The 26,245-nt window shown below is 55.8% G+C and overlaps 11 protein-coding genes across 11 annotated transcripts; 5 read left to right on the top strand and 6 right to left on the bottom strand.

The window, feature by feature from the left end:
* Positions 1-350: 350 nt before the first annotated feature.
* Positions 351-2,570, top strand: BU26DRAFT_426877 (uncharacterized protein; the record flags this gene model as incomplete). The annotated part of the gene is made up of 3 exons (XM_033823703.1): positions 351-1,272; positions 1,321-1,978; positions 2,030-2,570. The coding sequence occupies 3 exons, from the start codon at positions 351-353 to the stop codon at positions 2,568-2,570; spliced, it is 2,121 nt and encodes a 706-aa protein (XP_033684402.1).
* Positions 2,322-4,043, bottom strand: BU26DRAFT_605234 (Indoleamine 2,3-dioxygenase). Its single transcript, XM_033835577.1, has 2 exons — positions 3,606-4,043; positions 2,322-3,545 (listed from the first exon to the last, which is right to left on the bottom strand). The coding sequence occupies exons 1-2, from the start codon at positions 3,912-3,914 to the stop codon at positions 2,589-2,591; spliced, it is 1,266 nt and encodes a 421-aa protein (XP_033684401.1). The 5' UTR covers positions 3,915-4,043; the 3' UTR covers positions 2,322-2,588.
* Positions 4,044-4,283: 240 nt separating this feature from the next.
* BU26DRAFT_484789 (kynureninase) lies at positions 4,284-5,927 on the top strand. The gene has a single exon (XM_033825860.1). The coding sequence runs from the start codon at positions 4,347-4,349 to the stop codon at positions 5,802-5,804; it is 1,458 nt and encodes a 485-aa protein (XP_033684400.1). The 5' UTR covers positions 4,284-4,346; the 3' UTR covers positions 5,805-5,927.
* A 313-nt stretch (positions 5,928-6,240) lies between these two features.
* On the top strand, positions 6,241-7,023 carry BU26DRAFT_595250 (uncharacterized protein; the record flags this gene model as incomplete). The annotated part of the gene is made up of 1 exon (XM_033834932.1): positions 6,241-7,023. The coding sequence occupies one exon, from the start codon at positions 6,241-6,243 to the stop codon at positions 7,021-7,023; it is 783 nt and encodes a 260-aa protein (XP_033684399.1).
* A 544-nt stretch (positions 7,024-7,567) lies between these two features.
* Positions 7,568-8,335, top strand: BU26DRAFT_551133 (uncharacterized protein; the record flags this gene model as incomplete). Its single annotated transcript, XM_033832085.1, has 1 exon — positions 7,568-8,335. One exon carries the CDS (start codon positions 7,568-7,570, stop codon positions 8,333-8,335), a length of 768 nt encoding a protein of 255 aa, XP_033684398.1.
* A 277-nt stretch (positions 8,336-8,612) lies between these two features.
* On the bottom strand, positions 8,613-10,047 carry BU26DRAFT_505431 (uncharacterized protein; the record flags this gene model as incomplete). Its single annotated transcript, XM_033826854.1, has 2 exons — positions 8,613-9,459; positions 9,590-10,047. 2 exons carry the CDS (start codon positions 10,045-10,047, stop codon positions 8,613-8,615), a joined length of 1,305 nt encoding a protein of 434 aa, XP_033684397.1.
* Positions 10,048-10,319: 272 nt separating this feature from the next.
* BU26DRAFT_318047 (uncharacterized protein) lies at positions 10,320-11,332 on the bottom strand. The gene is made up of 2 exons (XM_033822000.1): positions 11,160-11,332; positions 10,320-11,110 (listed from the first exon to the last, which is right to left on the bottom strand). The coding sequence occupies exons 1-2, from the start codon at positions 11,247-11,249 to the stop codon at positions 10,592-10,594; spliced, it is 609 nt and encodes a 202-aa protein (XP_033684396.1). The 5' UTR covers positions 11,250-11,332; the 3' UTR covers positions 10,320-10,591.
* A 720-nt stretch (positions 11,333-12,052) lies between these two features.
* On the top strand, positions 12,053-13,422 carry BU26DRAFT_540651 (HAD-like protein; the record flags this gene model as incomplete). Its single annotated transcript, XM_033831560.1, has 5 exons — positions 12,053-12,299; positions 12,483-12,516; positions 12,597-12,803; positions 12,928-13,290; positions 13,419-13,422. The coding sequence occupies exons 1-5, from the start codon at positions 12,065-12,067 to the stop codon at positions 13,420-13,422; spliced, it is 843 nt and encodes a 280-aa protein (XP_033684395.1). The 5' UTR covers positions 12,053-12,064.
* A 47-nt stretch (positions 13,423-13,469) lies between these two features.
* Positions 13,470-14,823, bottom strand: BU26DRAFT_484784 (tryptophan synthase beta subunit-like PLP-dependent enzyme; the record flags this gene model as incomplete). The annotated part of the gene is made up of 2 exons (XM_033825859.1): positions 14,463-14,823; positions 13,470-14,353 (listed from the first exon to the last, which is right to left on the bottom strand). The coding sequence occupies exons 1-2, from the start codon at positions 14,803-14,805 to the stop codon at positions 13,470-13,472; spliced, it is 1,227 nt and encodes a 408-aa protein (XP_033684394.1). The 5' UTR covers positions 14,806-14,823.
* A 161-nt stretch (positions 14,824-14,984) lies between these two features.
* On the bottom strand, positions 14,985-16,954 carry BU26DRAFT_457427 (carboxypeptidase cpdS precursor; the record flags this gene model as incomplete). The annotated part of the gene is made up of 4 exons (XM_033824943.1): positions 14,985-16,007; positions 16,058-16,457; positions 16,519-16,697; positions 16,765-16,954. 4 exons carry the CDS (start codon positions 16,952-16,954, stop codon positions 15,127-15,129), a joined length of 1,650 nt encoding a protein of 549 aa, XP_033684393.1. The 3' UTR covers positions 14,985-15,126.
* A 1,264-nt stretch (positions 16,955-18,218) lies between these two features.
* BU26DRAFT_531232 (tripeptidyl-peptidase-like protein) lies at positions 18,219-20,219 on the bottom strand (the record flags this gene model as incomplete). Its single annotated transcript, XM_033831011.1, has 3 exons — positions 18,219-19,237; positions 19,287-19,923; positions 20,046-20,219. 3 exons carry the CDS (start codon positions 20,217-20,219, stop codon positions 18,219-18,221), a joined length of 1,830 nt encoding a protein of 609 aa, XP_033684392.1.
* Between the last annotated feature and the right edge of the window lie 6,026 nt (positions 20,220-26,245).

The raw sequence follows: 26,245 nt of genomic DNA, 5'->3' as shown, positions 1-26,245 counted from the left end.
CCGGGAACATATTGGCACATCAATCTTGACCGAGCCTTGCCGTAGCTTAGAGAAGGTATTATCTACTTATCTTAAGGGGAAAATACAGCGGCAATGAGCGGGTTGAGAACGGATGACGAAATGGAAGCTGTCGGACCTCGGCGAATAAACTTGGCTGACTCATCCGACGGAAGTCATTTTTCATCGGAACATAATTCGCCTCCTCCAATTGACATCCGTCGGAAGTCGAAACTATCCGCACCTCCAAGATTCTCATTACGTCTGTAGAATCATCAAGCCGCCGACGTCGAAAACCCATTCAGAGCGAGCACCCGACACCCACACTCCAGGAATTCCTTATCGTCATTGGAATGGAATCCAGCCCTGCAGGTCCTCCCGGAAAGCGACGTCGAATTGAGCGTGTCACAGCAGCATGCGATCTGTGCAAGCGGCGGAAGGTCAAGTGCGACGGCGACAAGCCGTGCGCTTATTGCCGGCGGAAGCATCACGCAGAGACGTGCACATTCACCGCTCCGAAAATACGTGGGCACGTCCGGTCCGTGGGAAGTACTCCGATGAACAGTGCCGAACAACGAACTGGAGACCCGGCGCAACGGCCTTCACGGGACAGGGCCAACAGTGAGGGCACGTCACATCGACCAAGAAGTCACGACGGCGTCGCTGAGATCGGAGCTTCGCTCTCCCCACCCGTCAGCAGGGATGACCACCAGGAGGATACCGTCGTGCCCCTGGAAGGCCGCATTCTACGCGACGCCCAGGGAAAAGTCATCTTCATTGGTGATTGCGCTCCACTCTCATTTCTGCAGACCGTAAGACATCTTATCGCATCTGAAGTCGATTCGGACGCATTCCCTGCGCAGGCGTCTCGAGACTCAATGATCGAAGTTGCCCGCCCAGCATCGGTGGACCGTCCGCAATCTGTCTCGGTAGCACTCCATCAAGTCCAGTCTCTTGGGCAGGCGTATTTGGTAGCCACCAGTGGCCTTGTCGATCTATTCGAGCATGATGAACTGTTGAAGGAGATGAAGATGTGGGCTAGCGGTCTTGCATTGCACTCGAACGATGCCGCTTCTGCTGTTTTCTTTCTCGTGCTTGCCATTGGCGCACAAGAAAGCCATGAATCCAAGGCCGATGCGTGGTTCAGGCACGCAAGAGATCTACTCCTGAATCACATGTGCAGCAGCATGAATGTGTCTACGGTACAAGGCTTTGCACTCGTTTCCGTCTTCATGCTTCGAGCATTTCAGCCAAATGGCGCATACTTGTACTTCTGTAAGCTCGCACGGAACATGTCGGTGCTTGTTTCTGACTATCTCCCAGCCTTAGCTGCTCGAACTGCCTATGCGATAGGTATCCATCGAACGGAAGTGAATGCTTCCTTTGGCGAATCGATCAAAATTATGAGGGACCGTATCTGGAAGAGTCTACGTGTCGTGGACATGCTCATCAGCAACTTGCTGGGGCGTCCACCGTCGACGTCAGATGTAGACTGCACGGTAAAGTACAGCCTCACGGAGATGAGAGACGATATGACGACCCACATTCTCGACGCGAGCGTCCAGATCTTCATGATCATCGAACGCGTTGTGGTCGAAGTCTATTCGCGCAAGCGCATCTCACTGCGAATCGCAAGCTACGTCTCTCATCAGCTCAAAAGCTGGGCATCAAATTGGCTGCGGCCGCTATCTGATGCCACTTCCGGGTCGAGCCTCGGTAGCTCATCGCAAGCAGATGTTGTTGGGGCTTGTTCCACACTGTGCTCTTACTTCTACGGAATCATGCTACTAACGAGACCCTTCCTCATCTACGAGCTGTATGAACACATGGGCGCCTCGTTGAAAGGTGGAGGAACGCATGTTGAGCATGAGGAAAAGCGCAAGTACGCTGAAGCCGCTCTAGATGCTGCTGCGTCATTTGTAGAGACGCTACAGGCCGTGATCCGAGCAGGCAGCATGCCTTATAGAATGCCGCTCATCGTGTAAGGCGCACCACGGTCTCCCAAGAGCACGAGAGAAGCTAATTGTGACAGGTCCTGGCTCTTTACTACCTCTCTCGTTTTAGCAGTCGGTGTCTTAGGCCGGTCAGGGCTCGCTTTCGAACAGGACTGTGAAGCATCGATCCTCTGTTTGGACTACTTTGGCAAGGTAGACCCACACGCTCGCCAATACTCACTAATCCTTCAGTCATTACTGAAAACTACGACAACACACGTCAAAAAGAGAGAGCAGAATTTGCGTTCGCAACGGAGGCAAGCGTCTTCACAACTATTTGGTCTTCTACCGTCCGGCCCGAACGTTCGAGCCCGCGAACATCGCAGTGGTCGTAACCATTCCATCAATCATCACCCACCTGTGGCTTCTGCTCCGCAACAAGATGGCTCATCTGCCACTGCTCCATCTGACTGGACCATCTATGATGCAGATTTCTTTGCACTGCCTTGGCTCAACGAGAACGACCAAGCGCTCCAGGACTTCCTACAACCAGGCACTCATACCCTTGACGGCGCCTCCATCGCCGATATTCCACTCTTTCCCATGTACGACCATCAAACAAGCGGTGGTCTCCTCTGATTACGTACCCCCAAGGTCTCACGGCTGGCCAGCGACGGTCGCCTCGCTCGTCTCATCTCTTGATGTTCGGAGGAATGGAATGAATTTAGTGCCTCCGGTTCCAACCAGTTCCTGCGTCTGCAGCTTCTCGGAGGCCGTTTTGGTTGACACCGAAGCAAGGTCCTTGCGACTCGCGCCATTCGCTAGCGTGCCCATCCGGCTTGGAATGATAATGTACCGCGCCACTAGAGAGATGTGTTTATCGCGGAAACCGCTGAGTGCCGCGACTGCTTCATTGAAAGCTGCGACTAGGTCGATCTCGTCTTGGTGGCTGTCGACGTACCCGCGAATATTCGCACAAGCTTCGATGTCGTTCAAAAACTTGGCATGTGGGCCTGGCATGTAGCGGCGCATTTCTGTGTGGAAGCCTCCGCACCGGGCATGCTTGACCGAGAGCACAGCGTCGAAGAACTGAAGTAGGGAGCTTTGCCCGTTGCTTCCGCCACGGTACTGTCTCCAGGAGCCCTTTCCTTCGCCGTCGCCGTAGAAAACGCCGTTTGGCAGCCCTGCGGCTTCCATGTTCATGCTGCCGGCCAAGAGTGGCCGAATGGTGTGATAGAATACCTGCGGATTGCATCGCTCATCCATCCGCTCCAGAAGCCGACCAATGTCCCGCATACTTTGTGTGGAGTACTTCAAGCTGCGGATGATCGTTTTTGCGTCTTCGATTTCTACCGCCTCCATGGCCTCCAGCATCGTTTGGATCAACGGTCCTGCTCTCGCTTCCATGGCGTTCGAGATGACCAAAAACCACGACTCGTCATCAGTTCCGGTTGCTGTGTGGAGTGCTTCGAGCCGGTCTGGCTGTGTGAGATCTGCACCATCCTCAAGCAGCCTCCAATTCCACAGATTTAACGCCGCGTATGTTGCGACAGGATAGACTTCGAGATGTTCTGCTGCCCGAAGAAGTGGGTTGGTGATGGCAGGGGGTAGCCGCTACATGATGGATGAGCAATCAAGGCCTCACGGACAAATATTTTTGAATCATCTGCTCACCTGTGACGGTTCTGGGCCTTGCCAGATGTAACCTTGGGCAATGAGAGCTAGCAGTGAGTAGGCTCGTTGCCATTCCGCCTCGCTGCTCAAACGCGAGGTGTCGAGGACGGCTAGCTCATCCACCTGTCGCCTTATCTGCCGCGTCTCGATAAGAGCTGGCAGTTGTTGTATTATGCGCTCCCATGGCTCGTAGTAGTCGTTCGGTAGCCTAGTCAACGGCGGTTCCGCAGGCAGAAACCCGTTCTTCGAGATGCCATACTCCGGAAGGGATGCAATAGATGGGATGAAGTTGCTCTTATGGGGGCTCATTTCGGGTGTTGTGAACGATTGTAGCTCAGTAAAAGGTTTGCTAGAGAGTGCATCCCTACTTTACGGCGCTTGATATCGGTTTTATCGCACAGGCTCCACTCTGCTATTCTTTGCAAGCATCACACCATTGCGAAATCTTGGCCGCGTGGATTGTTGGCGGCCTTGCAATAGATCGCGATGACGGAACGGAACTTCGTCGGATGCTTGTCGGAAGCTGACAGGAAGCGGAAGTAGAAACTTGGCGATCGGACCCATGGTCGTCGGATGCAACTCACGAACTGCGACTAGAGAATTGAGAAGGAATGCGGAATATATATTCCCTTCTTATGTCGTACGATATTCCTGAACTCTACACGGCTTACATCGACTTTACGACTTCTTCGACTTTAACGTTCGAGTCTTCGACATCATTATCTTTTGCGCCGCATCAACATGGACGCAAAAAGTGCTGTCGGCCAGCTGCGCAAAGGCAAGAAACCGGACTGGCCTGCCAATGCCGATTCTTTTGATTTTTCACAGTCTCTTGACGGCAGCAATGAGATATTGAAGACATTCCGGGAAGATTTCGTCGTCCCCACAAAGGCCCAGCTTAAGCGGAAAACACTTGTCGACGATGAGAAGACTGCAGCTCCAGCTTCGAGCCCGAATGACGAGATCATCTACTTCTGCGGCAATTCGTTAGGTCTCCAACCCAAGGCGGTGGGCGAATACCTAAATGCCTACCTGAAGACCTGGGGATCCATCGCCGTAAACGCCCATTTCGCACAACTCGCAGACTCACCAATCACACCTTACCAGGATATGGCCGCCGACTGCTCGAGAAAAATGTCCGACATCGTCGGCGCTTGCCCCTCAGAGATCGTCGCCATGAACACATTAACGATCAACCTTCACCTAATGATGGCCGCATTCTACAAACCCACGGCAAAGAAGAACAAGATTATGTGCGAGTGGCGACCTTTTCCCAGTGACTACTATGCCATCGAATCGCAAATCGAGTGGCATGGCCTGGACCCCAAGGAGTCCATGCTCCTCGTACAGCCAGATGAAGACTATCTCATCACAACCGACAATGTTCTCAACCGCATCTCCCAAAACGCCGGGGAGCTCGCTCTGATCCTCCTCCCGGGAATCCAATACTACAGCGGCCAACTCCTTGACATCCCCACCATCACCGCGCACGCACACAAGCACAACATCACCATTGGCTGGGACCTGGCACACGCCGCGGGCAACGTCGAGCTCAAGCTGCACGACTGGGACGTCGACTTCGCATGCTGGTGCACGTACAAGTACATGAACTCTGGAGCGGGCGCCGTAGCAGGGGCCTTCGTGCACGCAAAGCACGGCAACAATGAGCGCTACATAGGCCTCAAGGGCTGGTACGGCCACGACAAGTCGTCGCGCTTCCTCATGAACAACAATTTCCGCCCTACGCCAGGCGCCCAGGGCTTCCAGTGCTCGAACCCGTCCATTGTCGACCTGACCTGTCTCTCCGCCTCGCTGAGCGTCTTCAACAAGACCTCCATGGCCCAGCTGCGCGACAGGAGCATGCTCTTGACTGCGTATGCCGAACACCTGCTGTCTGGGATCTCGCAGCGGAATATTACGAATGGGAAGGCACCGTTCCGCATTATCACGCCTCGCGATCCGAGGTGGCGCGGTGCACAGCTTAGTGTGCTGCTTCAGGAAGGGCTTTTAGAGCACGTGAGTACGGCGCTGGAGCAGAACGGTGTCATCTGCGACAAGCGGAAACCAGGGATTATTCGTGTGGCGCCGGCGCCGCTGTATAATACTTTTTCGGATGTGTGGAGGTTCATGAGTGTTTTTGAGGCGGCGTTGGGCGGAGCCGTGAGCGGGTTGTGTGGGGAAAGGGTAATGCGTCCTTGAAATGAGAGGATATTCTGACTATGTTGTTCGTGTATGGAATATGAGGACTCGAGAGGCAAGGTTTTGAGAGTCGATTTCTCATTGTGAGCATACTCGTTGGGTACGGGGGGATTTTGACGATCCATGCATTGGGGTTCTCCATACATCACCTATACGTGAATCTGAAGCTAGTGATTACACAATGAGCTTTCCACTATACGTGTTAGATTTTCGAATCCGAAGTATCCCATGTTCTTTACAGCTAAATTTCACTTTTCCATGCCTGCCACAATGTGAATTTCAACGCTGCCCGCAGGTTTTCTAAGACATTCGGTCGAGTGGGCCAACTCAACGCTGTTCTTCTTACTAGTACTCTCACCTCCACTTTACCTCGGTTCGACCCGCCTCCATATAAAGACAACCGTGCACACCGGGCCGCAGTCCTTCATCACGAACCATGACTTGCACGAACGAGAAACCAGACCATGCCATTCTCCGCTCCGGCATTGCATCACCTCCGACGATGACGTTCCACGCCTGGCCATGCCTTCCGACCGAGCTAAAGCTCGAAGTCCTCTCCCACGTGCTCGACTTCTCGGCCTCCAAACTTCGGCATAGCACCTCGCGTTTGATCACCAAAAGAGATCACGCTCGCACAATGTCCACAACGCTCCTTCCCATAATCCGGGCCGGCGATCGAGAGCTCTCTACTCTGGCGCAGAGTACATACTACCAGTCAAACCGTTTCAGAGTGATCATCGGGCGATGGTGGATGAGTTATCCGCCCGTCGCCCGCGCCAACTGGATCCGAGAACTACGAATCGAAGCTCACGACTGTATGGCAGCGGCTGCGGTCGAGGCCTTTCTGGACCCAAGAAATGGGTGGCGATGGCTGCTTCGAGAAAAGGTGCCTAACAATCGAGGAGGCACACGCACTACTGAATGGCAGCTCCCATTCGTCAACTTGCGCCGGCTGGAGGTTATCGTGCACATGGCTGTGGTCGATACAATCGTGGTGTGCATGGGATCGAACGGCGTGAATGCTCTCAAGGAATTATTAGCCAACATGGACGTTCTGATCAAGGCTGAAAGTGTGGACGTCAAGATTCGATCAACAGGGTGCAGACTGGCCCCCAGGAGAATGGATCAGCTTGGAAACACGGTGCGGGAGCCGCTCTGCGCCTGCGAGGGTGAGATCGAGGCGGCCTTGGAGGGTATGATGAGGAAGAAGGGTGCCTAATTGGGTAGGGGGTTGATGACCGCTTTATTCAAATAAATGGGAATGGGTTTCGGGCGCAGGACAGCAAGTTTGAGGTCATGCTTTGGGAATATTTTGCTTTCTTCTGTCTATATACCACCCAGACGGTATTCACAGACGGACGAAGTTAAATGATAGCGCATGAATCTAGGAACGGTGCGCTATGAAAGCCTCTCATGGTTTTCGCATTCCCTTCTATGTTTTACCCTCGGGGCTTTCACAGACCTACATATTCATTGCTTTCACCCTCCCTGCTCCCGCGGAGGTGCTCGGCGCATGTATCCGTACAATCATATCCTATGCAATATAATTATTTCTCGCGCTCCACATTACCAATTCGCAAGGCCTACAACCGAGGAGCACCCCCTCGACCTCGCTCCCCCGACCCTCCCGAGTCAATCATCGCATTCCAAAGTCACATCACTTCTTTCTCGAAACGCTTCAAGCAGTGCGCCCTACTCCCAACAGCAGAACGAGAAACACACCAACAGATATCTTCGACAACCCCACGTTCCCATACGCAGCAATGTCGCTACTGACTACTACATTCCACGCCTGGTCTCGATTGCCAACCGAGCTCAAGCTAGAAATCATATCCTATCTCTTCCTACGTCTGGACCACATCTCCTACATCGCGCGCCCTGTCGACGAGCACCGAGCCAACGGCCAGGGCGCATACTGGTGGGGGCCCACCCTCGGCCGACTAGTCGGCACGCGGAACACAGAGCTCGCGAATCTGGCGCTGGAGACGTTCTACAATGCGAACAAGTTCAGCGTCGTTCTAGGGGGCAGAGGCCCTGGAATTGCACGTCCGAAAGCCTTCTGCGCGCCTTGGATACGGCGACTGAAGGTCTATGTTCTGTGGAACGGGGTCGGGGAATCGCTCGAGGAGATGCTGCTTGATCCGGTTCAAGGCTGGCGATGGCTGTTGCGACCAAAGCGGGCCCTTGATGCTGAAGTGCTGGGCGACAAATTCTCCGCATCCGAGAAGTCGAGTATTCCTGATCCCGTGCGGAATACGCAGTGGCAATGCGACTTCACAGGGCTGAAGTATCTGGAACTTGTGCTCCTGGGGAGCTTGTCGAATAGATCATGCCTTGAGAGGGCTGGTGAGATCGGGGGGCTGAAGCAGCAGCTCGAGCAGACAGAGATCCTGCTGCAGGCTAACGTGGTCAAAGTACTCTTTAGTCTACATATTGAGTGCGAGCCCTGGTCGCCGATTTGCGCATGCAAGCAGGAGATTGCAGTCTTGGAGGAAATGATGGTGAGGAGTGGTGAGCGCCGTCAGCGGTAGTCCCCTCGACTGTTGAGATTGCGGCGACCTTGGAAATCATCGTGCGGAAAGGCTGATATGGGGAAAGCTTTGAGGCGAATGAAGTAGTGTTAATTTAACACCGGGGCAAAATGAGATTGAAGGTCTCCACGCACGGTAGAATACGGCCCAACCTGAAGCCAACCGAACTTCGCCAATCGTTGAACCAATGCAATACCGCCTCCACCACGCCTTTGGCATTCCTTCGCCTTTACTATCTCCTCATGGTTAACTTTGGGCGGCATACAGAGGTCTTCCCTCAAATTTCCGAGAAATATGACAAGCCAGCCCGCGCACTATGTGCATCATTGTCCATCTGCCAGGCTAGCACGCGCTCCCGCACGGCCGAGTCAGCAGACGGCGGAACGGCATGGGGCCCAGAAGGGAGAGCGAAACCGTCGAGTTCCGCGCCCATCGCCGCCAAGGAATCCTCCCTGAACAAGAGGCGATGGAAATGCTGCTCATAGTCGAGGATTGGAAACGAAGTGAGCAGATCCGGCAGATTCAGGCACTCTGCTTCTTCCTCCGATAAAGCCGTACAGAGCAAGGTATCAGTGAAATTGACGGCCTGGAAGTCTAGCGTGATGCTGTTTCGAACGACGTCCAGATCCTGGGGGCTAGTGTAGTAGCACGCTACGCTCTTTGCATCGTATAGAACTGCTAGCGGTGCCTGCGGGCGGCCTTTTTCTTGTCCAGATGCCTGTATTACCGTCAATTCCCTAGGGGTACTACCGCCTGGGGGAAATATGTTGTGACTTCCAGATAGTGTCCCCAAGGTATAGCCGCCGGCGTTGGCTTCCCAGACGAACGTGATTCGGTGATCTTCCATGACATCGCCGGAGTCGCCTTCGATGCGGAAATTCGAGAGATCGGAAGGGTTGGGCGACAGCGATGCGGCGGGGGGCTTCCACCTATGAGCACAGGCGGTATTCGCAGCGTTGATAGGTGCGCCCATGTGATACGAGAGAAGCGCGATGTATAGAGGATGAAGAGACTGCGCCGCGAGGCGGGCATGCTGGCTGAGGAGTACAGACTGCTGATTGGTCCCGGCGAACGCTTCAGCGTGAGCGGCCACCAAAGTATGACCGCCGCCAATGCTCTCGAGCCTACGCGTATGGGTTAGCCAGTGATACTGTGAAATGCGGGGCGACTTTTGATATATCGTCTTAGAGACATGCAATAGATTCACGCTGTAGCCGGAAGCTTGCGAGAAGCCTATTCTACGTCACCACTTACCCAAGTGCTTTTGACGGCCCGAACTCCATTACGAGAACGACGAACTTGGTAAACGCGGTAGCGGGCAATACCCCAGACAGTGTCTTCAAAAAGGAAAGTTGGTATTGCGTCTTGCCGTGATAAGCTCTCTGCTGCGGGAGGAACCTTGTGCGCTGGCGGCTGGCGCCCCTCTCCGTCACGAGCAAGCGCGGATCGCGGCTGGGAAGAGCGAAGGCGAAGCCAACGCCGTGTTGCTGAGGTTCCATTTTGATGCCATGTTGTTGACGTTCCAGATCGTCGCCGTGTTGACGTTCCATTTTGACACCGTGTTGTTGACGCTCCATTTTGATGCCATGTTGTTGAGGTTCCATTTTGACGCTGGGTTGTTGACGTTCCGTCTTGTCGCTGTGTTGTTGACGTTCCGTCTTGACGTCGTGCGGTTGATGTTCCATCTTGACATCGTGTTGGTGATGTTCCATGTTGAAGTTGAATGATAGAGTGGGCAAGTGAGCTGGAAACTTTCAGGCTGCTGAAAGCCGAGGAAATTAAGCGGGCTTTCCGTCACGGTGAAGGTGAGCGGAGCGAGAAATTTGAAAGAGCAAGTGCTGTGGTCGAACGGGCAACTCCACCCCAGCCTATTTGCTAACAAGCATTTGCGAATCTGGGGAGAAACGCTTGCGAGGAAGGATAAACCGCGTATGTTTGTCGACCACCTTTCCTTCCACGGCAAATTTGTGGGCCTTGTGCCGGCTGTCAAGGTAGAGCAACAACCTCAACATTTCAGCTGACTATCCGTGACAAACACCGGCGCTGAATGCTTCGAGGAAGTCAAGCTTGGTATTGTTGATTGCTTCGAGGAAAAGGAAAGCCAAATAAAACATTTTCGTAAAGCCGCAAACGCAATGGAATTGCGCGAAAGCGAAAGGTTACCACAAGGAACAAAGACATGCATCTCATAGTGTTCATCATCCGCCGTGCACCAAGGAGTCCATCCAGGACCAGATTCTAGCGTCCAGGACCGTCCTAAAACCCGCAATTTAAGCTGTCCACATACTGGGTGTAGGTTACGTCGTCGAACAGGACTGCCGTGAGCGCGGAGCCCAAGTTCGGGGGCAGATTCAAAATAGTTGCTTCGACCAGTACCAACTGCGCAGGTGGCAATGAGACGTTCGCCGGATCCATAGTCGATCGTAGAAGCCCGTTTGGCGTGAAGGTAAACTCCTGCGAGCCAACAACCCCATTATCAGCGCCGTATGCAGTGACGCTCAGCCGACATTGCAGAGGCACGTTCGCAGCAGGCTCGACGTTTGTAGTTGTGCAGCCGAAGTGAAATTGTTCGAGTACGAAGCAGCGGTCGCTCGCGGCGAAGCTGCCCACCGCCGGCATTAACAAGAGCGCGACGTTTCTGCCGGACTGGGGAAGGACGCCAGTGAGCTGAGGGAGCGTGCCGTTCACGGTGACGTATTTGAAGTTGTTGTAGTTGATTCCTCCGTTGCTGTTGAGAGGTATTGGACCGACGCCGGTATTGCCGAGGTCGTCATACTGCGTATGGTTATTTCTGGGAAGCATGCTTGCTATCGGAGAAACGCACCATGTCCGCCACCTGCTGATTGTATATGATAGCTTGGACTATCTTGGACGAGCCGGCCAGAGCGATGGCGAAAATAGTTGAAAAGTGCATAGTAGAGGTCGGAAGGGTCGTTAAAAGAGGGGTTCCCTGAACAAGATAAGAGGATCACAGAGGCAGACGAAGCTGGTGAGGAAGGAGAGCTTAGACGGGAGGGGGTTTCCTTTTATATCCCTTGCCAGCATCTGTGTATTAGATACGGCAGTCTGAGTACGTCGTCCTCAGCCATCAAGGGAGTTCAGATTGCCACGCTCTCGGAATATCCGCTTGCCACAACCCATTGGTGTATAGGCTGGAATGGGAAAGACACGCGACACGGCGCGAAAGAACGAAGCCGAGACCCCGATCGTTAAACCGTACCGAGCATATCCGTGAGAAACCATCTAGCAAGGCGTTCACGGCTTCCTCTTCGTTGCACCAACGCGTCACCTAAACCACTATGTGGCTGAACGACGATCGCCCGTATGCCTTCAAGTCAGTCTTTGGCGTTGAACTAAACGTCTCTCTGTGGGTTCTCATATGCCACTTTTCTTCTCTTGTCCGATACCTACTGCTAGCTTAGTCGGATGGGCTCAGCGTACAGAGCGGTGTACGCCGAGGACTTCGCCGCCGCGGCCGAACAAAGAACTCCTAGCTCGGTGTTGATGCGATCTAGGTAAGGACATCAGTAACAGGATGCGAGAAGGGCGCCATTGACGAAGTATAGTCGGGAGAGAGACAGAACGAACAAACGAGGGTCGACGTGAAGTCCGAGAGAGTTTTACCCTCTACGGCAGCCCAAACGCACCAACCCCGCCAAACCCACCACCCCGGACCCACTTCCCCAAAAAGCAACCCCAACTCCGACAAACATCTCCCACTACCCTGCCATGCCACGCATCTCCATCCTACCAATAAAGCAGCTCACCCTCCGTACTCCATCCCCTTTGGCACGCGCGTGGACCTGCGCTCGGTGCTCAAGCACATCCCCACGAAGAAGCACAAAGATGATCGACCGACCCCTGCGCCCTCGGCGCTTTGCCCCGCTGGATCCAGCGAGGCAAATTGAGGGCGACGACAGGCCGGTGTTGAAGGGGATTGTGTTTGATGTCGACGGGACGCTGTGTGAGTATCTCCTAGGAGGATTGGACTGGCCGGTTTCTAGTATTGCCTGTTTGTTCTATGGGTTACTTTCACGTGCACGCTCTCAGACTACGCGTTCATCGATATCACACATCTTCGAATCTATTACCGCCCTTCTATTCCTTTTAAATTTTGATCAATCAATCGACTAACCCCTCCCCCCAGGCCAGCCTCAAAACTACATGTTCGCCGAGATGCGGTACGCTACCTCCCTTCCCCCCTTACTCCCTCTCTCCCCCCTTATATATCTATCTCCACACCACCTAACCCGCCCCCCAGCACCGCCCTCAACATCCCCAAAACCACCGACATCCTCGACCACATCTACTCGCTGCCCGCCGCGGAGCAAGAAGCCGCCCAAGAAGCCGTCCGCGCCATCGAGCGCGCCGCCATGAAGAAGCAACGCCCGCAAGCCGGCCTCGTCGAGCTCATGGACTACCTCGACGCACGTGGAATCAAGAAGGGAATTTGTACGCGGAATTTTGAGTACGGCTTCCTCCCATTCCAATCCCAATCCTATCCAATCCTACCGCTATCCCTATCCCCATCCCTACCCATGCATTTCTCAAAACCAACGAAAACAAAACATCCATTAACCCCCCCGCCGCAGCACACCCGTCCACCACCTCCTCACCACCTTCCTGCCCTCCTCCCGCTTCAACCCGATAATAACACGCGACTTCCGCCCACCAAAGCCCGACCCGGCGGGCATCCTGCACATAGCGCGGACGTGGATGCGCGAGGGCGGCGGCGGCGGCTCGCTGATCATGGTGGGCGACTCGCTCGACGACATGACGGCGGGGTTCCGCGCGGGCGCGGCGACGGTGCTGCTGGTGAACGATGCGAACCGGCATCTTGCGGCGCACCAGCATACGGATCTGGTGGTGCGGCAGCTGGATGAGCTGATTGGGGTGTTGGAGGGGGGGTTTGAGGGCAGGGTGGAGGCGGGGGACGAGAGTGTGGATGCGAGGGGGTTGGTGGAGGAGGCTGTTGCTGCCGGGGCGGGGGAGGGGAAGGAAGGGTAGGATGATGGGGGTAAGGAATGAGAGATGGACGAGATGGATGATGGTTATGACCCTCGCTGTATAGAAGGTGTGATAGATAGATAGATAGGTAGGCATATACCCCACTGCAACTCTTACGCGCTGCCGCCTATCCCGCAACATTCTCAGCCACCCTCTCCCCATCCATCCCGACGACACCTTCCTGCCTCTCCGCCCTCTCCTCCGGCACCTCCCTAAAGATCTGCGCAATAGCCTCCACCGTCGTATTCCCCCCACTAAACACCACCCCAACATTCCACCCCTCCTCGCCCGCCTCCCTCTCCACCACCCCCCTAAACTCCTCATTAAACAGCACAGCCGCCAGCCCCACCACCGCACTGGGCTCGACGACGCACTTCACGCGCTCCAGCACCAATCTCATCGCATCCCTAATATTCCGCTCCGTCACCGCATACAGCCCCCCGACAAACTCCTCATCCGCCACAACCCCCCAATTCCACTCTCCGAGCGGCGTGCGCAGCCCATCCGCAATCGTCAGGCTCCTCACACTCCGCACGCGCTCGCCCCTCTCCACGCCCCTCCTTGCATCGTCCGCGCCCTGGAAACTCGGCTCCGCGCCAAACACCCGCACGCCCGTGCCCCTCAGCGCAACCGCATTCCCCGCCAGCATGCCCCCGCCCCCACACGGCGTAATCACCGCATCCAGGCCCCTCCCCCCTTCTCTATGTACACCCAGCTCCGCCCGCCCGCCCACCAGCTCGTCCACCTGCGCCGCAAACTCCAGCGCCATAGTGCCCTGCCCGAGGATAACATCCGGATGGTCGTACGGCGGGACGAGCGTGGCCCCCGTCTCGCGCAGCACGTCTGCGACGACGGCCTCGCGCTCCGGCGCCGTCGGGCCCGAGAAGTAGATGCGCGCGCCGTGGGCGCGGGTGCCGGCGATCTTGGAGGGCGTGGAGATGGCCGGCATGACGATGTGGGCGGGGATGGCGAAGGTTTGAGCGGCGAGGGCGAGGGCTTGCGCGTGGTTTCCTGGGTGCCGCCGCTGTGTTAGGTCTTGCTGTCTAGCACTCCGCACGACGCGACGGGGTTGACGGATTGGGAGGAAGGAATGTGAGCTGGGGGAAGGGAGGGGGCGTACCGCTGCTATGCGTCACCACGCCCCGCCGCCGCACTTCCTCCAGCCCCTGCCTCTCGACCAGCCGGCGCACGGCGTGGAACGCGCCGCGCGCCTTGAATGCGCCGATGCGCTGGAAGTTCTCGCACTTGAAGAAGAGTTTGATCTTCGGGCGCGCGGGCGGCTGGCCCTCCCACGGGGTGCCTTTGAGGGCTTCGGGAGATTGCGGCGTCGATGCGAGGGTGGAGAGCGTGGTGTTGGTTTGCACGGGCGTGAGGTGGATGTATGGCTTGATGAGGGCGTGGGCGGCGACGACGGAGGCGCGTGTTAGCGGTAGGGTGGTGGGTTCTGCCGCGGTGGAGCCCATGGTGGGCGGTTGGGGGTTTGGGAGGACGAGAGGGTTGAGGGAGGCATGGTGGGTTATGTATGAGGTGTGAGTGCGGGGAGAAGGGCGGAGGTGCGAAGTGGGATGGCAATTGCGCGAGTGCTGACTGAGCAAGCGGCAGTGCTTGGCTGCCAAACTGGGGGCTTGGTAGGGAAAAGCCACGGCGCCTTGGTGCCGGAGGTTATTTCGACTCTTCTCTTCCTAATACCCATCTCAAAAGTATGTACTGACTAAGAATAAACATTACTTCGTTTTCATCGCATCATCCCGCATCTCCACCAACACGCTCCCTACTCCTCCCCCTCAATACCACTTCCTCAGCTCCTCAAACCCCCTCACAACACCCACCTCCCTCTTCACACTCGTCGCATTCCCCTCCGGCATCGTGGTAAACGGCACCGTACTCGTCAAGCTCTCAATCCTGCCGAGCAAAAACTCCAACTGCCGATACCCACTACTCGGCTGATACTGCGGCACCATGTGCCCGCTAAGCGCCTGCTGGACCCAGGTGAGCTTGCGCTCCGTGTGCGTGATGCCCATGACGCCGGCGGCGCTCAAGCTCTCCAGGCTGTAGTCGGCGTGGTAGGGGACGTAGAAGTCGGCGCTGGGCGCGGCCTGGAAGCCCTGCATGCCGCCCCACGTCATGTTCTGGATCGTCAGGAGGGTGCCGTTGTAGAGCAGGATGAAGTCGAGATCGCCGTGCACGACGACTGTGCGGTCGAGCGCGTCGATGACGCGCGGGAGCACCGAGTAGCTCGAGGAGACGGAGGTGTCGATGTCGAGCACGCCGTTGGAGCATTCTTCCCATTCGCCTACGGGCGCGTTGATGGCTTTCTGGACTTCGGTGCGGTTGAAGTATACCATCTCGCCCGGGGGAAGATAGCCAAACGAGCCGGGGAAGCCGAGCACGTCCCACAGCAGAGGACACGTGGTTGCGACCTGGTAGATATCGAAGCAAGGGTTGGTCAGGAAGACGGCGTTGACGATGTCGTTCCAGATGGCGCAGCCTTCGTCGGCCGCGGAGCTGGGTGGCTCGGGCAGCTTGCTCGGCGGCGGGAAGGTCAGGTAGGTGTCGATGTAGTCGGTGTAGCCGCATTTGTCGGCGCGCGCGTGGATATCGGCCATGAAGGTCTTGTTGAAGTTGAAGAGGCCTTCCCAGCGGTCGACGAAGGGGACGGCGGGAACTATATCGCTGTCAGATCCCGCTCCACATAGCATCCAGAGCTGCACTCACCGTCCTCCAGAAGCGCATCCGACGCAACGCTCGGGTCGTAGATCAAGATGCCCTTCACGTCATAATGGCTCGTATCATTCCTCTCCAGCATAGCATCCGCAAAGTACGGGATGTACTTGCCCGCATACGACTCGCCCGCAATATACACCTTCCTGTTAGTCAAACCAAACGTATCCAAGAAGTTCTTCCAGAAGCCCAGGAACTGCTGCGCCGCCTCCTCGGTGCTCGTCGCCGTCGGGGTGCCTTGAGAGAAGCCGGTGCCAACCGGCTGCTCCACCCACACCATGTTGGTAAGATTGGCCCAGTTCCACGGATTGTAAACGGGATGCGGTGTCCCATACTGCCAGGAAATAGGGCCGTTTTCCTGCAGAAAGCCTTCGAGGGATGAGCAACCAGGACCCTACCCAAGCTTAGTATAGCTATTCACAGAGAGAGAGGGAGCTTGTCCGCAGTCCACTCACCCCATTCAACCAAATCGTAATCTCATCCCCCGCATCCGGATTCGCACTGGGAAAGAACCAAAAGTACAACTGATCCGTCTCATTCGCCTTATCGCTAATCGGCATGAGCCCTGCATAGCTCTCTCCAATATCGAAGTTGACTTCAGGAATCGCGCCCGCGGTGCCGTTCACGACGTACTCTACGACTCTAGTCAACACCGTTCCAGCCAGCTCCAATGGCTCCGACGACGACAATGCATCGCACACTAGACTTACTCGCAGTCATGTTATTCTGCGCAATCAACGGCTCCGCCGCGCGTTTCTCGAGCGTACCCGCGCGCTCCGGATACCCATAGCGCGGCCGAGGAAGCTCGAGGCCCTTCTTCGCATACCGCGCGCTCCTCGCGACGGCGGTGCCAGCGAGACCCGTGAGGGCTAGGAACGATAGCAATTGCATTTTCTTGTACGCTATCCAATGCACAATCCTACACAGGCGCAGGTCCAAGAAATACAGCGCAAGCAACCGCAGCGCACCGCAAGCAGATCGTCGAAGGCAGGCAGAAGAGACGAGAAGAGAGCGACGTCACAGCCCGGGGCCGCGCACGACGCCATATATATTTAACCTTCCGCCGGCTGGGCCTGTCGTGGGCGCTGCCGTGATTGACGAAGATGAGCGATAGGGCCGGGGGTCAAATAGGGTGCTAGATTAGGCAGGCCGTACGACGACTTCGCCCCGCGGCCTGCCAGCCGCCGGGTCATCCTGCTCGCATCTTTCGTATTTCTTGACTGTACTGTACGGAAGACAGTATGTATTCTGCGTGCGGCTCTTCGAGTTGGAAAGCGCTGGAGCTGAAGCTTAGGAGTGGAGCTGGGGGGATGAGAGCAAGGACGGGGATCAGGGCAGAATTCCATCATCGAGCATGAAGACAACGCGCCCCTGCCCATCATCCAGGCACAGCAACCCAACCCCACCTTCCAAGCCCGAGCCGCCCGCTTGTATAGTAAGCCACCAAAACCGACCTTCCCTCTTCCCTCTTCCTCCCACCTTCCCCTCCCACCACTCTCCCGTCCCCGACAGGCGACCCCCCAACACAAAAGCCTCCGCAGCCTTCCCCCGAGCTGCCAATTCCAAACAAGCCCGCGCGCTAGCGGCCGAGCCGCGGTGCTTGCCGCAGATAAGCTACCCAGGCACCTTGGATGGAAAGCTAAAGCCCGCACGAGGAGCTAAGCCGCAAGCGGCAGCTGCGCACCTAGCGTGGTGATTCGACGACGGCACGAGATTTCGCGTCGCGTGGTGGCGCGGCGCGTAGAGTAGAGTGCATTGCGTTCGGAGCGCGCGAAGTGCGAAGTAGACTATTGATGGGGGGGAGCGTTTGGTTTGGCGTTGATAGATGGATGAGTGTCGAGGAGAAAGAGATTGAGGCGTAGCGCGCCGTTTATCGCAGACGGACTGCGGACGCTAATCAAGCCGCAACGGCGTGTCCGGCTGTGGCGTGGAAAGAAGAAACGATGTGGCGTTTATGCGACACTAAACAGTAAACACCGTCACAGCAAGCATCGCGGCATCACAGTCACGCCAGACTTTCCAGCCGAAACAGCCCGTCAATCAATTGAATTAGACATTTGAAATCTACCTCACTGGATCTCAGAGCATGCCCAGATCCACGCGGTTGTATATACACGAAGAAGAAAGGAAACCGCGACGATGTCGCAAGCCTAGACTAGTACTGCCCCCTCATACCGCGTCGGCGGCCATACGTCCCCGCCTCCGAGATCTTGAGCAGCTTGCCGAAGTCGGGCGTGCCGAGGCCGGTCACGGGATCCCAGCCCTCTGTCGCGTTCCACGACGCGTACGGGACGTACGGCGCCTTGAGGCCGGAGTAGATGCTCCTGCCCGTGCAGCCCGTCGAGCCGCCGCCGACGATGTCGTTGAGGCCAGCAGCGCCCTGGCTATACAGCCACGGGTTGAGGAAGCCCATTGATGGCTTGCCGCCGGAGAGACGAGCGTTGTTGAGCAGCGCGATCACGGAGGCGAAAGTGGGCGCGGAGGCACTCGTGCCACCGACGCGGATCTGTACGCCCTTGTCCACGACCCGGTACCCTGTGCCCTGTGCGGCAACGTCGGGAAAGCCGCGACCGTTCGGGTTGTAGAGGCCCTCCCATTGGCTGCCGAGCTTCGTGAGGTATCCGGAGACGGCGGCGTCCTGGTACGAGGGGCGGTCATAGAGGTCGGAGAAACCGCCGGAGGAGAATGAGACTGCAATTTCGGGCTCCACCTGGGTCGTGCCGCCGACGGAAGTAACGTACGGGCATGCGGCCGGGAAGATGGGCAGGAAGCGCGTCGTGTTCTTGCCGTCGTTGGTCTGGCACGCAGAGCCGACACCGGTGTCACCGCTGGAGAAGATGACCGATACACCGCGGGTACCGAGCTGGCCGATGATGTCGCAGACCTTCTTGTTGTATTCAGCCGGCACACTTTGTTCGTCCTCTCCGTACGAGGTGGTTAGGACCTGTGGCAGTTGCTCGTCCGGCAGACCGACGAGGTAGGTGAAGAACTCGAGGTACGGCTCGTTCTGATTGTCATCCTCGGAAGGCTGGTCCAGATCCGGAACAAGCGGCCCGCGGTTAGGAGTGCTGTAGAAGTTCGTCTTGACGGCGGGTGCAGTGAGGCCCAGGGTGTACTGCACATCCAAGTTTGCTTCCACGCTGTCATTGGTAGCGCGCTGATCCAGCTGGCCGCCTGCAAGCTGCGTTAGTCGCCGAATGCTCAATAGCACTATCGTACATACCGTCAACAGAAGTCCACGTAAAGTTGCTGCCCACAGCCCAGGGAGCGAATTGGGTCGCGAAGCTGGCAAAATCCTTGAACCGCGCATACTGCTCGAGATACCCCGTAACGCCAATGAGCACGGAGGCGTTTCCTGGCTTGTAGTCACCAAAGTTGTACAAGGCCTTGAGACAGTCAGGAGTGGTGGTCGTGTTGCAAGTCGCATTGACGGCAGCCGCAGTCGTAAATGGGACCTCCTCCTTGTCGATAATATGGCTGATCTGCGGACGAATCTGGCCAAAACGAGTGGTGGGCTGGATCATGTCGATGTGCTCCCGGACGACCTTGGGAACCGAGTAGTGAAGGGTGCGGATCTTCTTGATGTCCTGGCGGACGAGGCTCTGGTAGGTCTTGAAGGTGGTGTCCATCATCTCCTCGGCAGTGGACACGAGGGCGACGAAGTTGATCCACTCGCCATCATCCACGATATCGTCTGATGGGACACCTGCTTCCTTCAGCCAGTTGAGAACCGCATCCGTGGACTCTGCTCGCGGCTTGATGAGCTCCTTGAGTTCCTCGCGCTTCAGGTGCTTTCCATATCGCGGATGGCTCGGAGTCGAGATCTCCATGAGCGTCTGCTCGAGGAGATCATGATTGGGCTGCAGAGGATTAGCCGGCAGCCAACGAATGAAGCCACAGGGCGAAGTTTCGAAACAAGCGGGGGAAGATCACGTCATACACCGAAGAGTGCAACTAGGAACAATTGAATCGTTATACTCACCGAGTGCACCGCAATGCGGAAATGCAGCTTGCGATCCTGAGCAGGCGCTCCAACCTCCTTCCAGCCCTGGGGCACGGGGCCGATGTTCTCGACGATCTCGCCCTCGACGTGTGACGTGGACCTGCAATTGACGCCGGCGAGAGCCAACAGGCCCGCGAAAAGGGAGTACCTCATCGTCGCAGAGAGTCAATTGGCACAGCGCGAAGCAGAGGTGACGAAGAGAAGAGAAGTGATAGAAGGAGTGGACTCGAAAAGTGAGAAAAGGCGTCCAATTGTTTCGCCGACTTGCCGCGTGCCGCGTCAACCTCTTCACGCTTCGCAGTGCAGAGACAGAGACGGTGCAGACGGGCCCAGCGGGGGCCCAGCGGCCATGATATACTTCCGGGCCCTGTGAATCAAAGATAAACAAGCTCGCTCGTTGCAGGAGGAGCTACCCCAGACAGCCGCACGCCGCCTCTAGCGCTGCCGTGTGCAGGCCGGGATCAGCGCGCAAGGGCGGGCGATCGCCTCGCTGCAGGTCCAAACACTGGCCGCCGTGCGACGCTGACGGGGACGCCCCGGAGCTGATTGGGGCTGGTGTTTTATGCATATTAAACGACAGATTCGTGCGGCCAGCGGATGACCCCACCACGCCGCGGCTGAATCAAGGAGGTGCCTGTTGCTTTTACATGGAACTGCCCGCCGCCGGTGGCTGTGACTTCATGCGCTGCTGCGTATCGCAATGAAAGCTGCTGACGGCTATCTATCGCATGATGCGCGGCGGCGAGAGATGAGAAGGGGAAGGAGAAATGCTTGGAGCCCCGGCCGGCCTCGGCTGGCAAAGAATGCCATGAATAAGCGATCACGTCACGTGTCGCCCCAAATCTACCAGGTACTCCACTTTGCGAATGCCGTGTCCTCTTTGCGCATCCTCACATCAACTTCTTCCATATTGCGCCCAGGACCTAATGCTGCGCTCGCGCCTGGAGAACACCCCTTCGCTTGCCTTCAAATGTGCCTCGATTGAACCTGCCAAGCCGCACTATGCATCCAAGAGGGGGTCGGATTCTTCGAGAACGCTGGTTTAGACGACGCACGAGACCTCTTCTACCGACGGCAGCATCTATAGCAATACCGTGAACGTGCCTATAATTGGATCTATGTAGCCGGTTCTGGGATTCGGTGCCGCAATGGATCATCTTACTTCGCGACACCTGTCATTCACGGCTTGGCGTCCCCTTTGGAAACAGACAGGTCTCGTCACTCACGCGCTATGGATGTGCGTTTGGTCGCGCAATCAAGTCGAGAGGGTCGCAATGGTGGCACCGTCACGTTTGGTACCTGAAAATCACCGTTTTACACGTGCAACCGCACGCCTTGCTTGGATAAGGTTACATAGCGCCATCTCCTCCAGTTGTACCTTCGTTCAGGACTGCAGCCCATAGTGAAGGCGCAGGATTTCTGAAACCGCTCCGACCGGACTTCTTCCTCAGGTGCCGTTGCCGACCTTCACGTCCTCTTCCTGGCGAGGCTGAGCCGGAGGCAACCTCTCGTAAAGTGCAGCTTGAATCTCTCCAAGGCTCGCGATAACCCTGCTCTCCGTAGCCTCCATCCTGTTGACAGTTTCTTCAAGCTTGGCCGCCGTGCTCACTCGTTCTTGTCTCATCTTCTCGAGGGTGGCGACCTGCTTGCGCTGCAGATACCGGTCCACCTCAGCATGCGCCTCCTCTTCCAGCCCCTTCAACTTCTTTCGGCGCTGCTCGAAGGCAGACTGATCGTCGAGCATGCTCTCGGCCTTCCATAGTTGTAACATAGTCCGGAAACTGGCGTAACGCCATCGGGAAACGTAAACACGCGATAAAGCCTCAAGCAGGCCCTGATAGATACCCACAACTGCGACCCGTAATGACAACGCACAGCGGTCGTTTTCTTCCTCCGCCTGGAAAAAGTATTGTTCGTATGCCTCAACTCGACGCCAAATGGTCATGAGACGCGATAAAAAGCCAGCCGCGGGCGAATCGAACACTTTGAGCTACAAAAAGAAATCAGTACAAGTTGACGGAGCAAGAGGCGTACACTTTACTTCAATAAAATAAGCGTGGACTCCGGCTCGAAAAAAGTGCTTCCAAGGAGCGTGAGTAGTGTGGCATTCTTCGAAGCGAGGTTTCCCATCCCATTGGAACTCTCTACCTCGGTTGAACCCATCCTCTATCAGCTCCATGAGCCCAGACTCAACCACTTCTGAATGGGCCTTCAGAGCCGATTGGATAGCCGGAAGCGGAGTTGCCAAATGGTGGACCAGAAGAGTGAACCGTTGCATCGAGCTTAACTCGAACAGATATTCACGTACAAAAAAGGGGGCCTCGACTATGTCGCTTGTGATGTGGTCCTTTATCTCCTGAGGTACCTCCTGATCCGACTCAAGTTGGCCCGAGGGTGAATTTGCTCTCTCAAAGGCTTCTTGCCATAGACGCCCGGCTTGTCCGGGTTCGGAGTTGACAAAGTGTTGCGACGTCAACAAGCGCTCTATCGAGGTGTGACAGCCCATTTTGGCGGCGAGGCGGGCGCTCCCGAAACACCCGCGAAGTCCATTAAGTTGAGCCCCGTTGGCAAGCAGTATTTCAACAACCTTTCCCCTACCAGTCGCTGAAGCTGCCTGCAGAGCATCTCCAAAAATGCCACAAAGAGTGTTGACATCTGCACCCGCCTCAAGAAGGAGGGAAACAACTTCCTTTCCCCCATGGAACGAAGCGCGCTGAAGAGGTGTCCCAAGTACTCCCCCGGCCTTGTTCAGGTCCGGGTGCTGCGATAGGAGGCTCTTGAGCATGCGAATATCTTTTTTCCAGAAGAGACCGTATTCTCTGGGCGCGCAGGCCACATAGAGCGTGGTGCCGAGGGTTTCATCTTGTGCCGTGGGATCTGCGCCCATTTCCAGAAGCTTGACAACCAGCGCTTCATCTCGCCGGGACATAGCCCGCGGGAGGATTGTGCTCAAATCATCGCGGGACAACTGCGCAGACTCGGAGCGCTCTAGCACGTTCAATGCTAGGTGAAACATTCCCCGCTGGATCAATATGTCCAGTGTCTGAACGCGTCGCTCCGCGTCCTCATCCAAGCCCAAGCCCCCGCGAGGTGAATAAAATAACGAACGTGTCCCAAGCGAGCATATGACGTCGAGAGCTCTCTTGTAGACGGGATGCTCCTTATTATGGCACATCCCATGCTCAGGTTTGACGGACACATGCACAAAAACAGACCCCAACAGCCGAAGAAAGGGTCCTCTTTTGCCCTCCTCCAAGTACTCCAAGCATCTATTGGCGACTCCTTCGAGGGCTACCTCCTTGGATTGGTGGAATTGTTGTAAGTCAGGAATCGCACGGAGCGTCTCGGATCCGAGATAGTGTCCTACGCTAGGGTGAACGAAGCGCAACTGCCCCTGTGAATCAAGTTGGACCAGGGTTCTGGTGCAGATGTCGAGGATCTCATGAGGCTCTCTGAGATTTGCGTAGTCTATTGCTTGCTCAGCCGTTAACTTGTACCAAATGACGCTGTGGCACATCTGGAACAGGACGCAGGCAATATTTCTATCGCGCTGTGGAATCCTTTTTAAGGCGCTTGTGTAGATGCCTTCTACCGTTGTCGGAATAGCTCGCACAGCCTTTTCGATCTGTGTCGCGTTGCGACATTCAGCGAGCTCTCGGAACCGCGCTGCGGCCCAGAGAAACGAACTGCGGAGAAGTCAGTTTAGAAAGTCGTATTACAAAGAACCCTCTCTCACTCTGACTTAGAGATACCGATTTCCCATCCCCTGTTTTCCGTGACTATACTCCACAAGATATCGTTGGATATACCCTTCAAAGAAGGGGTATGCTCCATGTTGTAGACTACGAAATCTGCCACGTCTATTCGGAGTCCAGCGCTAACGTCCATGGCCGTAACATTATCCGTGGTAGGTTTGGTTGCAAGCTTTATGTCGTCCTCGGGTTTGCTGGACAAGAGCAGATGGAGATTTCCGTATCCGGACGCGATTAGCTCTCTGACAAATTGAAGCAGCAACTCTCGTTCCACACGTCCACGTGGGGTGGATCCTAACTCATCTAAGCCATCCAGGACAAGGAAAATATCTCGACTCATCTCTTGTATCATACGATGTATCAGTGCCACCAGTTTGCTGACGTGAGGTGGGTAATTCCTATGCTCATCCATAAATTCCTGGACAAAATCGACAACGGGATGATCGGCCAAAATAAGTTGCTTGATGAGAGAGCGTAACGTTGATTCTGTATCTTGAATATTCGCGCTGCTGCTTTCGAAGAAGCAATAGATAGCGATCTTACTGGAGTCTCTGCGATAGGTGTTGTTAAGGTGGTCGATAATTGTCGCGCTGCGCGAGGGTGAGCATGTCCCATTTAGTAAGAGGGCTAGCGAGAAAAGCGGACCAGAGATACGACTTGCCACATCCACCTAGGAACCGTTAGTGAGTATTTCCTGCATTGGTTACGCCAACACCAACCGGGCCCATGCAGCCATAACGTTTGTTGCGGATATCTTTCCCAACTCTTGAATTCTCGAGAATTCAGGAACCATTGCCCAGTTTCCAGATTGCCCTTGAATCTGCGGAAGTCGGCTTGGATTGTGTCGTGTCTGGACGGCTGGCCTTCATAGAACCAGTTACGAATCCGCTCTTCATGCTGGGCTGCATTGTCTGTTAGCATAAAACAGAGTAAGCCAGTGACAAGGTACCAACATAGTGTGACTCGCCAAATCCTATCAACGGTGTTCGAAACTTGAGATACCGTATCTAACACAGTTCGAATTTCGTTCTTCATGGCTTCGGACTCTTTCATCCTGTCTGTTACGTTTAGCTAACACCTAAAAGACGGAGCAGAACATTCACATTGGTGAGCAATTAAACCCAACCACTGCTCGATCGCTGCGTCTTGATCGGCAATAGCACTCTTCAACCTCTCGAGTGGCTCTTCGACTAAAGCACGAAAGCTTGCAACGATCCGTCCTTCAAGTCATTAGTGCGCAATCCATTGGAAGCGTCTTTACACTTACTGTTGACGCCGCTCTCCCATGCGCCCTTCACCTCTGTAGCGTACTTCAACACGCTAGCATATACAGCTATAATACATTCTTGCAGGTGCATCCAGTCCTGGATGTTGGGGTCGCCGTAATTAGCCTCAATGCTACCATAACGTGCGAGGATATCCGCCAAGTAAGCCGAAGCGTCGAGCAGGGCTTGAGTTCGATTTAGGTCATTTTGAACGAGCTACGCCACGTCAGCCTTGGGTAAAAACCGTCCTCGAATAGAGGACATCTTACCTGCAAACCAAAGGTGACGACGGACCAGGCAGTCGCACCATACCCAGAGACATCAAACTTCAGCCCAGCGCTCACAAATTCCTTGAGCTCGAGCACGGCAGTAAGAACTGCCTCCGCTTGCTGAGCGACTGCAGTCCTGCCGCTGGCTTTGTCGACCCAACCGCTTCTCTCACATTCCCTGGATCGCTCTCGAGTGAGCTCCTTGACCTGCTCAACGAACTTGACGGGAGACCAGGTCTCCGAGTGATCCTTGGAGGCCTGAAGCAGGATGTCTCTGTCGCGTTCATCCAGCTCTGCGCGTTCGAATGCCAGGTTCCACAGGTCAGGCGGTTTCGGACGATCGATCTTCTCAACCACAGGCTCATCTGTGTCTGGATTCTGGACATTGATGACCGGGAGAGCTGGCGGCGATAGAAGCGCATCCGATAGTGTCGATGGGTTAGCTAGTTCCGTAACGGCTGCTGAAGATGAGCGAGAGGGCGCGGAGCCTGAAGAGGAACCCAACCCGGGGCTCTTCGCTCGAAGACTCTTGAAGAAACTGGGCATCGTTCTTCGAGGGTTTGCCGACGTATTCCGATGGGCGAAGATGAGTAGAGCGAAACTGGACACCTTTCTCAGTAGATCAGAAGTGGATGGACGTGGGCACTGGAGGCAGCCAGCCCAACTTGCCATGTTACCTCAAGAGGGGTAAAGTGCACTCATGACGGCCTCGTTGCAGAAGGCGCGAATCGCACCGCCGATATTGCCGCTGCACTTCATCGCACAGGTTTGGCACAAGTGACAAGGTCGCCTCGTATGGACATACTCTTCTGGTAGTCGTCCTCTCGTCGTCCTCGGCATACATACCCGTCCCACAGCACGACCTCGCTCTCGCCTCTGGTAGGCTCGCCATG

The sequence above is a fragment of the Trematosphaeria pertusa genome (genome assembly GCF_010094035.1).
Source record: "Trematosphaeria pertusa strain CBS 122368 unplaced genomic scaffold BU26scaffold_7, whole genome shotgun sequence".
In the NCBI taxonomy this organism is placed as follows: domain Eukaryota; kingdom Fungi; phylum Ascomycota; class Dothideomycetes; order Pleosporales; family Trematosphaeriaceae; genus Trematosphaeria; species Trematosphaeria pertusa.
Note: the sequence above shows the minus strand (reverse complement) of the source record. Positions and strands in the feature narration are given on the sequence as shown.

Bases quoted from the DNA above. Each gene is read 5' to 3' on its own strand.
- BU26DRAFT_484789 (XM_033825860.1), top strand. From the start codon at position 4,347: ATGGACGCAAAAAGTGCTGTCGGCCAGCTGCGCAAAGGCAAGAAACCG.
- BU26DRAFT_605234 (XM_033835577.1), bottom strand. From the start codon at position 3,914: ATGAGCCCCCATAAGAGCAACTTCATCCCATCTATTGCATCCCTTCCG. The intron at 3,546-3,605 runs GTGAGCAGATGA...TCCATCATGTAG, and splicing joins AAGGCCCAGAACCGTCACAG to CGGCTACCCCCTGCCATCAC.
- BU26DRAFT_318047 (XM_033822000.1), bottom strand. From the start codon at position 11,249: ATGCACTTTTCAACTATTTTCGCCATCGCTCTGGCCGGCTCGTCCAAG. The intron at 11,111-11,159 runs GTGCGTTTCTCC...AACCATACGCAG, and splicing joins ATCAGCAGGTGGCGGACATG to TATGACGACCTCGGCAATAC.